At 44.7% G+C, this 13566-nt stretch overlaps 1 protein-coding gene across 7 annotated transcripts in view; it reads right to left on the bottom strand.

The window, feature by feature from the left end:
- TMEM175 (transmembrane protein 175) overlaps positions 1 to 13566 on the bottom strand; it is a 23825-nt gene extending 10259 nt beyond the window's left edge. For 3 of the 7 annotated variants that reach the window (XM_013045803.2, XM_013045806.2, XM_013045807.2), the window contains exons 1-3: positions 13310 to 13564; positions 1893 to 2053; positions 1589 to 1627 (exon numbers count right to left, since the gene is read on the bottom strand). In XM_013045803.2, coding sequence (XP_012901257.1) covers positions 1589 to 1627; positions 1893 to 2045 — 192 coding nt within the window. In that variant the 5' untranslated portion in view covers positions 2046 to 2053; positions 13310 to 13564. Of the gene's footprint in view, positions 1 to 1588; positions 1628 to 1892; positions 2054 to 2196; positions 2290 to 5577; positions 5661 to 13309 lie in introns of all 7 variants that reach the window. The other 4 variants (XM_013045805.2, XM_045073947.1, XM_004772346.3 and 1 more) reach the window with 4 other exon arrangements.

The raw sequence follows: 13566 nt of genomic DNA, 5'->3' as shown, positions 1-13566 counted from the left end.
TGGTGAGGTTGTGGCAGTGCCTCCCCTAGGTGGGAAGGCACTCGGGACGGAAAAAGCTTGGACTTTATCAGCAAAAACTCCAAGTGGAAAACTGATTGCTTTACAATTTTCACTGGTTCTTTACCCGCAACCGGTGGGTGTCTCACCCAACACACCAGTACTGCACTGAGGACTCAGAGTTTCTGAATTGCTAGATTTTCTGGGCCTTGACTAGTCTTTCCCTTCGAGTTGGGAGGAGTGCCCGCTGGCCTTCCAGCACTGTCCTCTATGAAGGCGTCCCAGATCGCTGCACAACTTTCTGGCTCAGAGCTTCTCCATGCACCCACCAACACACACAAGATTTCACAAGTACTGCTCTCCAAATGAGGGGCCCCAGCTGCAGACAAGTGGGGCTCACTGCAAACACCTTCCCGTGTCACCTCCTGGCATCTCCGGTCACACATCCACACCCATCTTTTTTCTTTGTTAAAACATTTTATTTATTTTAGAGGTAGAGCACGTGTAGACTGGGGAAGGGCAGAAGAGGGAGAATCTGTAGCCAACTCCCCACTGGGCGCAGAGCCTGATGTGGGGCTCGAGCTGACCATCCAGGAGATCAGAACCTGAGCTGAAACCAAGAGTCAGACGCCCAACCAACTGAGCCCCCCAGGTGCCTCTCACCCATACCCCATTCTGACCTGACCCAGGCCCAAGCCCTCCCCAGAGAATATTCTGGCACAGACACAGCTAGGCAAGCACCAGGGCCCCAGTCCTCCTCTGAGGAGGGCGGCTAAGGAGCAGAGTGGCACCAGGCCTGCTACACTCCCATGGCCACTCCCCGGCTACACCGGCACTGTTATCGAATTCTCTTCAAAACCCCACCAGAGGTACAGCACTTTTGGCAGAGATAAAGAAGGCAAATTCTGAGCAGTTCCTGTGATTCCCAGTGTGTCCAGGCTGAGCGTGCTCGCTGGGGCTGAAGCCCAGATGGCAGCTGTGCCAGTGGGCCCTGCAGACCCAGCCCCTCGCACCCTCATTCCTCTGGGCCCAAACTACACCCCTGTTCAGAGGGGCCGGGCGAGACACGCTCACGCAGGCATGCCTGGGGACTTTCAAGAGTCTTCCGAAGTCATGTCCAGCTTTTGAGGTGCCTAGTGTCATGACTTAACTTAGAAAACAGAAATATTCTGTCAAAACATACGGAAACTCTGCTTTAGAAAAGTTTCCCACTCACTTCCATGACAAAACCCAAATGTCCCTGTGCACCGAGGAGGCTCCTGCCCTGCAGCTGCAAGCTGTCCTCAGGCCCTCAACGCCCACTGTGACGGACACTCCGCGGGCACTGGGAACCGGCTTCCAGACCCACAGCCAGACGGGCTTCTACACTGTCCTCAGCCCACCCTGAAGGCTCACTTTGAGAGCACTGCCCCCATCTGCAGGCCAGGACTGTGGCCGACGAGGGTGGCCGAGGGAGCAGAAGACAACCGTGCCCCAGTGCTCCCAGCAAGGCACAGCCCGGGGGGGGGGGGGGGCTAAAACTGGGCTCGTGGATGGAGTGAGTCTTTGGCACCCTCACCCGGGATACTGCAGACTGTGGTTCCCCAAGTACCTGTTCTGGGGAGATCTCCGTGTGGGTCACAGGCAGGATCTATGAGAGCAAAGACACAAAAAGAACGAGGGACATTTATTTCTTGGGCTGTACACAGACCACTCCTTGGATGTCAGAGTGTCAGGGACTCGGGCCAGTGCTGGACTGCTCCCCCCACCCATCCAGCTGTTTGGGTGGCCAGGGGACCCCAGAACACTGCTGAGACAGGGCAGGGTCTATGCTGGGCCAAGGTCTACCAGAAGGCCTCTCGAGAGGGGATGGCCGGGGTCCCAAAGTGAGAGGGGGGTCTGGGAGGCCCACAGACCATCACAGTGGCGATGATGGACAGGAGAGCATCACTGAAGCTGAGCATGCGGTGTGAGTGCTGGATCCCGTCAGCAGCGTCCTCGTCCCTTGCGCCTGTGGGGGCATCTCCCTGTATCCCGAGGGCCGGTTCTGGGGTCTGGGGCCCGGACATGGTGGGGCCTGGGAAGAAGCACAGATCTGAGCAGGCCCAAGTGCTAATGAGGCCCACCCCTGCTGGCTTCAGCTGCAACACAGGGTGCATTGGTGCCTGAGAGCAGGACGCCCTTCCTGACCAGGCCTTGGTGGTGGCTGGGAGGACCTACTGTGCCACTGGTCCTCTCTCAGGAAGCCCCTGTACTTCCAGCCTCAGGAAGAGCACTGTCACCTGGGAGTCACACTCAGTGCCTGCCTCTCCTCTAGAAATGGAAGAAATGAGAGAAAGCGCATAGATACAAGGTAGGCACTCCACACATTGTGTCACCAGCCTGAAACCCCTGACCCCAACACCAGACCCTGCGCTGTTAGACACTTTCATCCTAACCGTGGGATGTTCTTGCATCCAAGTATTAACAGGGCTTGACCCTGCTTGGCTTCCGAGATCAGCTGAGACTGGGCGCGTTCAGGGCAGTATGGCCGTGGACTAAATGTGGGATGTTCTATAGGTCCAAGTCACAGAGACTTGGATTAAAACAGAGGGCCAGCCCTCGCAAGGACAAGACACAATGAAAATGAGCCCCACCCCCAGAAACAGATAAAGGAGGCTTATGGGCAATTTGTGGGCAGGAAAAACAAACATGTAAGATATTCGGCTTTGTCAGCAACTAGGGAAATGCTAGTGAAAACAATGAGGTACCACTAAGGTCTGCGAAAGTCCATCACGAGTGATGAGGTCGTGGGGACACAGGCTTGGGCAGGATGTAAAGGGTGCCACACGCGTACAGAGACAATAATCATTAATGAAGTGTGGCATGCACACCCTATAAGGGGGGCCTCCATTTCAAGGTGCAGCCTCAGGCATGCAGACACAGAAATAGAGACCCATGGGATGTGCACTGGTGTAGTTTAACAGATGTCAAAACGCTCTATTATTAAACACTAAATGAACTGTTAGAAAGTGCTAACAACTGAATGTTTGTGTTCCCCAAACACCTCCACGGAAGCCCTAACCCCCAGAGTGGGATGGCATGAGGAGAGGGACCACAGACAGGGGTGAGGAGAGAGGAGAGGCCCTGAGTGAGGCCATCATGAAAAGGTCTGCGGGCCGCCACAGCGTGCTCAGACTTCAGCCTCCAGAACTGGGAGACCTAGCAGCCTGTCGCTGAAGGCTGGGCCCGTGGGGTCTTGTGAGGGCAGCCCCGCTACTTAGACAGGAAGTAAAGATAAAAGAAACGGATGTGGGCATGTATAAAACTCAGAAACACAATGTTAAGAGAAATAAATCATGTTGCAAAGAAAATACACATACAATTATACCACTTACATAATGTTTAAAACACAGTGACCATCTGTCCTCCTGTGATTATGCAAACGTGCACAGTAAGGATATGGGACCAAGCGAAGCCAGCACTCACCAACTCCATGATGGTAACATGATGACCTTGGCAGGGTGCGGTGAGAGCTCTGGTGGGAAGGGGACTTTAGCTTTCAGATGTATCCAGAACTTCTCACGTTCACTTTTCTTTTTTTAAGATTTTATTTATTTATTTGACAGACAGAGATCACAAGTAGGCAGAGACAGGCAGAGAGAGGGGGAAGCGGACTCCCTGCTGAGCAGAGAGCCCAATGTGGGGCTCGATCCCAGGACCCTAAGATCATGACCTGAGCTGAAGGCAGAGGCTTAGCCCACTGAGCCGCCCAGGTGCCCCTCACTTTGTTCACTTTTTAAAGCTTACATAATGATCACTCCTCCTGGTGTACAGGTCTATAAATGTTTGACACGTGCACACAGGTGTGTAATCATGACCACAGTCACAATGTGGTTCAGAAGTCCCTGAGCACACTGTCTGTGCTCAAGCCTTCCACCACCCCAAATGGCCACCATTTATGTTTTCTGTTACCATCAGTTTGCCCTTTCCAGAATGTCCCATAAATGGGTTCATAACCCATGGGTCCTTCTGAGCCTGGCTTCTTTCAGTCAGCATGACACTCCCAAGAGTCACCTGTGTTTTGGGAGTAGCAATAATAAAATTTTTTACTGCCATGTACTTAATTCTACCGTATGGATGGGCCCCTTTGTTTATCCACTCACTACCTGGAAAACGTGGCTTGTTTCTAGTTCTTGGTGGTTTTAAATAAAGCCACTATACATATCTGCTCCCAAGTATTTGTGGAAACGTGTTTTTATTTCCCTTGGGTAAATACCTTAAAATGCATCTGCTGGGCAAATGCATGTTTCACTGCGAGAAACCGCCAAACCACTCATCCAAGGAGCTGTGCCACTGTGTTCCTACTGGCAGTGTCTGGAAACTACAGCTGCTCCTCATCCTCCCCAGCACTTGGTTTGGTAGGATTTTTAAAGTTACCTTTTAATTGGAGCTATGCTAATAGATGTGGAGTGTATCTTGTGTAACATTTCCCTACTGACTAATTGGGTATTTTCATGTGCGTTTTGTCTGTGTACCTTTCGTAGCAAAGTGTCTGTTAGAATCTTTTGGTTTACTCTGGGGGGAGTTCCTTGTGTTGTCATTGAGTTTTGAGATTTCTTTATACATTCTGGTTAGAAGTCCTTTGTTAGGTATGTAATTTGCAAATATTTGCTTGCAGTCTGTGGCTTGTCTTTCATTCTCTTGTAGTGTAGGAGCACAGAAGGGTTAAATTTTGATGTAGTTCAACTCAACTTCTCTCTTTTTTTAAAGTTTTATTTGTCAGAGAGAGAGAGCACACAGCAGGGGGAGCAGCAAAGAGAGGGAAAGGGAGAAGCAGACTCCTCGCTGAGCAGGGAGCCTGATGCAGGACTCCATCCCAGGACCCCGGGATTGTGACCTGAGCCAAAGGCAGACGCTTCACCGACTGAGCCACCCTAGAGTCCCTCAACTTTTCTTTCACAGACCATTCTTTCGGTGTCATATCTAACAAGGCTTTGCTTAACTCAAGATGACAAAGATATCCTGTTTTCTTCTAGAAGTTTTAAAGTTTTAGGTTTTACTTTCAGTGGATGATAGATTTTTATCTATTTTGTAATTTTTATAAATTACTTATTATTATATAATTTTTATATAACATGCAAGGTGTATTTGAGCTTTCCTTTTTTGCAGATGGACGTTTGATTATTCCAATACCACCTGCTGAAAGACTATCCTTTCTCCACTCAACTGCCTTTACATTTGGGTCAAAACTTGCCGTATCTGTGCAGGTCTATTCTGAGCATCTATGCTGTCCAAGTAGATTATTATGTACCTATTCCTTTGCCGGTATCAGTCTTGACTACAGCTTCACTAGTAAGTCTTGATATCTGACAGAGCAAGTCCTCCAACTTTGTTCTTTTTCAAAACTGTTTTGAGTATTCTAGCTCTTTTGCCTTTCCCTCACATGCCTCTGCTTACAGGGGCCCCTTTCCTCAGTTCTTCTAGGCAGAAAGAGGGGGGCTTTCTCTTAAGGGTTTTTGCTGTCTGTGCAACTCACAGCACAGCCTCACAGTAGATACCTGGCCTATGGTCAAAGCCGTGGGAAAAAGAGATTTTAAAAAATGGAAAACAAAAACTTACGTGGGTCACTGCTCCAAGTTTCAACTACCCTTCCCAATCTATCGGCTTTGCATTGTTTTCAGTATTTTATCCCGAGCTTTTACCTGTCATCAGCAAGAGAGAAAGGTGGCTTATGTCATGACGGCCAGCACTGAACTCTAACACTTTATTTCTCAAAAGGGAGAGACTAGGGGAAAGGAGGTGAGCAAGGAGAGTGAAAAAATTCATGCCAAAAAATAAGACAAAAAGTTACATGTGTTTTTTAGGCACTGACTAATTTTGGGAAACATATCTGCTATATTGTTTTAGATGTTTTTTGTTTAAACTTTCTCAAATATTATTTTTAAATAATCAGAACATGTTAAAAATAGACACAAAAATCCTCAATAAAATGTTAACAAATGGAATCCAGCAATGTATAAAAAGGGCTGTATACCATGACCAAGTAGGATTTATTCCAAGAATACAAGGTTGGTTTAAAATAAAAAATTAGCGACTGTAATATACCACACCAAAGGAACAAAAAAACAAAACTACACAATCATCTCAACAGATGCAGAAAAAGCATCTGACAAAATCCAATACTTCTTCATGATAAAAACATTCAACAAACTAGGAATGGAAGTTAGCTCTGTCAATCTGATAGATGGTATCCACAAAAGTCTCACAGCTAATATCACACTCAGTAGTGAAAGACAGACCACCTCCCCACCCCTGCCCCAGATCAGCAACACCATTCAACATCATACTGTTAAGGTTATACCCAAAGCACTCAGGCAAGAAAATAAAATATAAGGCATATATACTGGAAAGGAAGTAAAACTATCTCTATTTGCAGGGGGGTGTGGTTTTACACAAAGACAATCCTAAGGAATCCACACAAGAAAACTATTACATCTAATAAATGAATTCACTAAGGCTGCAGGAAATGAGATCAATACAGAAAAATCAACTGCATTTGTATACACTAGCGAACACCGATCTGAGAAAAACTTCTGAAAACAATCACAGTTATAAGAACATTAAAAATATTAACAAATTAACAAAGGAAGTGCAAAACATTGTTGAAAGAGATTGAAAAAGACTGATGTAAATGGGAAGACATCCAATGGAAGGACTTAATATCATTACAATGGCACTACTTCCCAAACTGACGGACAGATTGAATGCAATCTACCAAAATTCCAACTGCCTTCTATGCAGAATAAGCTGACCCTAAAATTCATAGGGACTTTAAGGAACCTTTGACTATTTACCGAATACCCAAAACAATCTTGAAAAAGAAGAATAAAGCTGGACAACTACCACTTCTTCATTTCAAAACTTACTATAAAGCTATGGTAATCAAAAGTGCAGTGCCAGCACAGGCTACATGGATCAACAGAGAACTGAGAATTCAGAAACAGACCACTATATTCATGGTCAACTAGTTTTTACTGCCAAAACCACTCAATGGGGAAAGAACAGTCTTTTCCACAAATAGTGATGAGACAACTGGATATTCACATGTAAAAGAATGAATGTGGGGGTGCCTGGGTGGCTCAATGGGTTAAAGCCTCTGCCTTCGGCTCAGGTCATGATCCCAGGGTCCTGGGATGGAGCCCTGCATCAGGCTCTCCCCTTGGCCGCGAGCCTGCTTCCCTTCCTCTCTCTCTGCCTGCCTCTCTGCCTAGTTGTGATCTCTATCTGTCAAATAAATAATAAATAAAATCTTAAAAAAAAAAAAAGAATGAATTTGGATCCTACCTCATACCATATACAGAAATTAATTAAAAATGGATCAAAGAGGGGCACCTGGGTGGCTCAGTGGGTTAAAACCTCTGCCTCCAGCTCAGGTCATGATCTCAGGGTCCTGGGATCGAGCCCCGCATCAGGCTCTCTGTTCAGCAGGGAGCCTGTTTCCCCCTCTCTCCCTGCCTGCCTCTCTGCCTACTTGTGATCTCTGTCAAATAAATCAAATCTTTAAAAAAAAATTATAGGCTATTTTAAAATAAATTTATGTATTTTAAAAAAAATATTTATTTATTTGACCAAGAGATAGAGAGCACAAGTAGGCAGAGTGGCAAAGAGAGGGAGAGGGAGAAACAGGCTCTCCATTGAGCAGGGAGCCTGATGCAGGACTCGATCCCAGGACTCTGGGATCATGACCTGGGCTAAAGGCAGCCATTTAACCGACTGAGCCACCCAGGTGTCCCAATTTATGTACTTCTAGTAGGCCCCCATACCCAATGTGGGGCTTGAACTCACAACCCGGAGATCAAGAGTCTTAGACTCTACTGACTGAGGCACCCAGGCACCCCTCCCTCATGGGCTATTTTTAAAAGCCTCCTAAAAGTTTTAGGAGGGAAACTGAGCAAAAGTAGAGTTTCCATGTATCTTTTCAGCACTCCCCCTCCAATTTCCCATTAACATCTCACATTAGTGGTGCAATTGATGAGCCATACTGATAACATCATTAAGTCCATAGTTTACATTAGAGTTCTACAGGTTCTGACAAATACAGAGGTTCTGACAAATACATGACTTGTATCCACCATTACACTATCATCCAGAAATTTAACTGCCCTAAAAATCCAGTGTTCCCCTTTTTACTCCACCCTCCCCTAGAAACCCCTGGCAACCATTCATCTTTTTACCGTCCCCAGAGTTTGTCCTTTTCCAGAATGTCATGTAATTGGAATCATACAGTATGTGGCCTTTTCAAACTGACTTCTTTCACTAAGTAATACACATTCAAGGTTCTTCCACGTCTTTTCATGGCTTGGCAGCTCATTTCTTTTTACTGCTAATAATCCATTTTATAGATGTACCAGTTTACCCATTCCAATGTACTCTGAAGTACATTTTGATTAAATCCAGGTTAACTGTTTCTTTTATTGGTTGTGCTTTAGTGTCATACCAAAATATGTCACTTTCCCTAAGTTTTATGGTTTCAGGTTTCACATTTAGATTTATAATTTTTTGGTATATAATACAAGGTATGAATCAACATTTTTAAACATAAGGATATCCAAATTTCCCAGCATCATTCTTTTGAAAAGACTACCTATCTTTTCTTCAATTACTTTTATTCCTTTGTCAAAAATCAACTGACCTTGTATGTACTTGTGAGCCAATTTCTGACTATTCTGCTGATTTACTTATGTACCTTTAATCAGTACCATACTACTTTGATTACTGTGGTTTTATAACTAGCACTGTGGTTAATTAGGCAATGTAAGTCATATAACCTGCCCTTGTTCAAACTTATTTGGAGGATTCTACTTCCTCTGCAGTTCCAAATTAATTTTAGAATCAGTGTGTCCATTTTTACAAAAAGTCTGCTTGGATTTTGCCAGGAACTGCACTGAATCTATAGATCAATTTGAGAAGAATCAGTCTGACAGAATCTTCCAATTTATGAATCTCCCAATTTATAAATGTCTTTAATTTCTCCCAGGCACATTTTTTTGGTTTTCAGTGTATAAATCTTGCATATCTTTTTTTCAGATTTATCCCAAGCATTTAATATTTTTTGATGCTGTTGTAAATGGCATCTCCCCTTCATTTCAACTTCTACTATCTCGCTGGTTATCGAGAAATAATGGGACTTATTTTTTGCATATGGAACTCCTACTCTTCAATCTTGCTAAATTTATTTACTAGTACTACTAGCTCTTTCTGCAGATCCCACTTGTGTACGTGTTGTGGTTTTTTTTTTGTTTTTTTTTTACATAGAGCAGTGAGCGTCAACTGAGGGTGGTAATGTCCCTTGAGGGACATTTGGCAACGTCTGAAGAGATTTCTGGTTGTGACAAATGACATATGTTAATAGTATCCTGGGGATAAGAGGTACAGGTGCTGCTTAACTTCCAACAACACACTAGACGACAATGCCACCCCTTTAGTTCAACAAGGAATTATCTGGCCCCAAATATCAATGGTACCAAGACTAGGAAAGTAATATAAAGAATTATGTCATCTTCATAAACAACTTTACTTGTTATTTTCAATCTGGGGGATTTTTTTCTTGCCTCATTACACTGGCTAGAATTTCTTATACAATGATGAGCAGAAGAGGTAAGACCTGACAACTCTGGCTTGTTACTGATCCCGTTTTTTATTATTTCATGTCAGCTATAGCCTTTTCATAAATGCCCTTATTATTTTATTTTTTTTAATTTTATTTTTTACTTGAGAGAAAGAAATGAGAGAGAGAGAAAGTGTGTGTGAGAGGGGAGAGGTCAGAGAGAGAAGCAGACTCCCCACTGAGCAGGGAGCCCAATGTGGAACTTGATTCTGAGACTCCAGGATCAAGACCTGAGCCAAAGACAGTTGCCCAACCAACTAAGCCCCCCAGGTGCCCCAAATTATTTTATTTACTTTCTGAGGGAGAGAGAGAAAATGAGCATGCACATGGCAGGGAGGAGCAAAGGGAGAGGGAGAGAATCTCAAGCCGGCTCCATGCTCAGTGCAGAGCCAGATATGGCCCGACTTTATGACCTTGACATCCTAAACCTGAATCTGAGATCACCCTGAACTGAAATCAAGAGTTGGATAACTGAGCCCCCAGGAGCGCCATAAATGCCCTTAATATGCTGGTGAAGCTTCATTTCATTCCCAGTTTGCTGACAGTTATTTTTCTTTTTTAAATTAGGAATGGATGTTGGGTCTCATCATGTTTTTTCTGTCTAATAAGATGATCCATTTGGTTTTGTTTTTCACTCTGTTAATAGTGTAAATTACAATGATCAATCTTCAAATGCAAAGCCAACTTTGGGTTCCTGGGATAAACCTCACTTTGTCATACTGTACTATCCTTCCTGTGGTGTTGGATTTAACTTGCTAAAACATGTTTTAAAAATCTTTTTTGTATCTATGTCCACAAGAGATTAAATTAGTCTTTTTCTCTTCTTGTAATGTCTTTGTCAAATTTCAGTGTCAGAATTGTGTTGTCCTTATAGAATGGGCTGGGTTGGTTAATAATACCTCCTTCCTTCGATTTTCAGTTTATGCAGAATTAAAATATTTTTAGTTTTTAACTATAAATTCAATGCTTTAATAGATATGAAGCTATTCAAGTTATCTATTGTTTTTTTCCTTGAGTAACAGAGCCATGGTAGTGTCTTCCAAGCAATCTGTTCCTTTAGTCTAAGCTGCTGAATTTGTTGGCATAAAATGTTCAGGTTCTCTGATTATCCTTTCAGCACTGACATCATCACTCTTATTCATGAAATTGTTAATTTGTCTTTCTTTCTGTTTTTTTTTTCTCGTTCAATATGGCCAGGGATTTCTGTATTTTACTGGTCTTCTCAAAGAATCAGCTTTTGTTGTCACAGATTTTGTTTTTGTTTGCTATTTCATTGGTTTCCACTCCAACACTTATTATTTCCCTTTTTGTACTCACTTTGGGTTTCATCTGCTCTTGTTTTTCTTGTTTCTTAAGATGAATGGTTGAAATTATTGGTTTGAAACTATCTTCTAGTATTGTTTTGGCTACATCCCACAAATTTTAAAATGTTGCAGGTTTACTTTCATTCACTTCAAAATTTAATTTTCCTTCTGATTTCTCCTTTGGCCCACTGGTAATTTACAAGTGAGTCATTCAGTTTCCAAATATTTAAATTTTCCAGACACTTATCACTGATTTTTAACTTAATTGCACTGTGGTCAGAGAACATATTTGTTTCATAGCCCATAATATGATCCATCTTGGTAAATGTTCTTTACATACTTGAAAACATGTATTTTGCTGGTATTGGGTAAAGTATTCCATAAATGTCCATTAGGTCAAGCTGGTTGATGGTATCATTCAATTAGATCCTTGGTGAACTTCTCAGTGCTTGTTCTATCATATACTGTGAAAGGGTTATTGAAATCTCCAACTACAATCTACAACACCCATTTATAATTGGGTTTTGATTTTTTAAAAATCTGGTTTTTGCTTCATGTATTTTAAAGCTTTATTATTAGGTGCAAAACTAGAATTGTTACAACTTTTTGATTAATGTACTGTTTCATCCTTAGGAAATGACCCTCTTAATTTCTGGCAGTATTCTTTGCTGTGGAATCCACAGAGGAAGAGGCTTTCAGATGAAGACCATAAATTCAGTTTTAAACGTGTATACAAATGAGATGTCTCAGGTTGGAAGAAAAGTGTGGTGTGGAGATTGAGCTAACATGGTCTCTGCGGTGCCAGGATATAAATATTTATGAAATAAAAACATCTGAGTAAACTCTGGTCTCCAAAGTAATTACACTATTTAAAACTCTTTCTACCTGATCTTAGGTCATGAGGATAAACTCATGGCCTCCAAATTCAAAGGAACCCACACTCTACCATGCTTTCTACTGGGTTATGCATTAAGTTTTCTTTATCAGCTATTTTGTATCTTTTCCACACTGCTTAAACCTTAGCTTTCTTACCCACCTTCTTGTTTTCAGTAGATGTTTTGTTTCACTCATTCATAGTGAAAATAGAAGGTATTAGAGAATTCCTTCCCTTTCATTCCAATAAACACACAAGGTTACCTGCAACTGCAACCTATCTTCCCTCCCTCCCTTTGGTATGAAAAGTGTTTGCCTTGTGCCCAAAATGAATGTTACCCTCACTATGCTCTGGGTGTCATTCCCCTCCTATCTTCCGCGGACTTTTAGTCATTGTTCCTCTTTCTGCTGTAACCACAAACTCTCTCTCTGCACCGACTCCCTCTCATCAGCTTCAAGCTGCTCAAAAACCTCCTATCTTGAAGCACCTCAACCCCACACCACCCTTCTAGCTCCCACACTTCTCCACAGCCAAACTTCCCGAGTCACCTCCAACTCTTCATTTCTTTATGCTTCTTCTCCCCTAACCACTCCAATGAGACTAGTCTTGATCGGTCACAAGACAATCTCCTTGCTGCTAAACCCAAGGTACATCTTTTCTTTCTTCTCTACTTCACTCTTACAGAGCTTCTTGCCTCTGGGCGTGGGGAGCATTACTCCCTGGCTCCCGCCACGATGCTCCCTTGGTTTTCTCCCTGTGTCCCTGGCTGCTCCCTCTCCACACGCTTGTCTAACATCAGTTAGAATGTTCTAATAGCCTTCTGTGTGTTTCTGTCTTTACTCTTCAGCTTGAGACAGTCAGCTGCCGTGCACATGCTGAGGACGTAAAGATCGGTCTGTAGCTTGGCCTCTCTCCTGAGCTCCTATCCTCACCGACCCCAGATGAGAGCACTGCTTGGAGACGCCACAACCCGGGGAGCATCCAACGGCCGCACTTGCTGGCGCCGGCCAAGTCAGGACACTAAGCACGCTTTCTTGCCCCCGAAAAAGGCAGCGGGGTGGGGGCAGAGGCATCGTGCCTTCTTAACTCCGAGGTACCCGTGAAAGGCCGTCCTAAACTAGCACGGTTCAAACGAGGCTACTGTTACCGTAAGGACAGTAACACACGTTTGTCCAAAAGCTCCTTAATAACGTGAAATTCCAGGCGAACTAAGGCGCTGGTTGGGGCTTTCAGACCCGGTTTCATTCTGAGGACGAATTCGGGGGATGCCAGCGCGAACCAGGCTGACCGCGTCGCTGCGCAGAGGGGGACCCGCGTCTCGCTGAGGCGCACCTGCCGGGCAGTGGGGACGCCCGTGACTCTGAGGCCGATGCGGCCAGTCTGACTTTTCTACACAAGCTGGAAACCTGGGGTTCCTTTAACTTAACTTAAGCTTTTCAGGCCTTTGGTAGGAACCAACTCGCCAGGAGCACAAGCCCTTCCCGCGGCGCGCCCGGCGCTACCGACCTTACTCAACAAGTCGCGGGGATGTCCCCGGCTGGGCGGCCGCACGGCACGCTCCTCCAGAGCGGCTCACCGCGCCGCTCCCGCAGGTCCGAGCACCCTGACAAGTGGCCTCCGCAGACACGGCCGCGCGGGGAGCGGCTAGACGCTGGGCCCGGAGCCCCACCGCTTGCCCAGACGTCCACGCTCGGACCCGCGGGGCGCCAGCAACTCGGCGGCCGGAAGTCCGTCAGGAGGCCGGCGGCGCCGCGCAGGCGCAA

Source organism: Mustela putorius, unplaced genomic scaffold (genome assembly GCF_011764305.1).
Source record: "Mustela putorius furo isolate JIRA1106 unplaced genomic scaffold, ASM1176430v1.1 tig00000083_pilon_pilon_pilon, whole genome shotgun sequence".
In the NCBI taxonomy this organism is placed as follows: domain Eukaryota; kingdom Metazoa; phylum Chordata; class Mammalia; order Carnivora; family Mustelidae; genus Mustela; species Mustela putorius.
The sequence above is the reverse complement of the archived record's forward strand: the minus strand, read 5'-3'. Positions and strand labels throughout refer to the sequence as shown.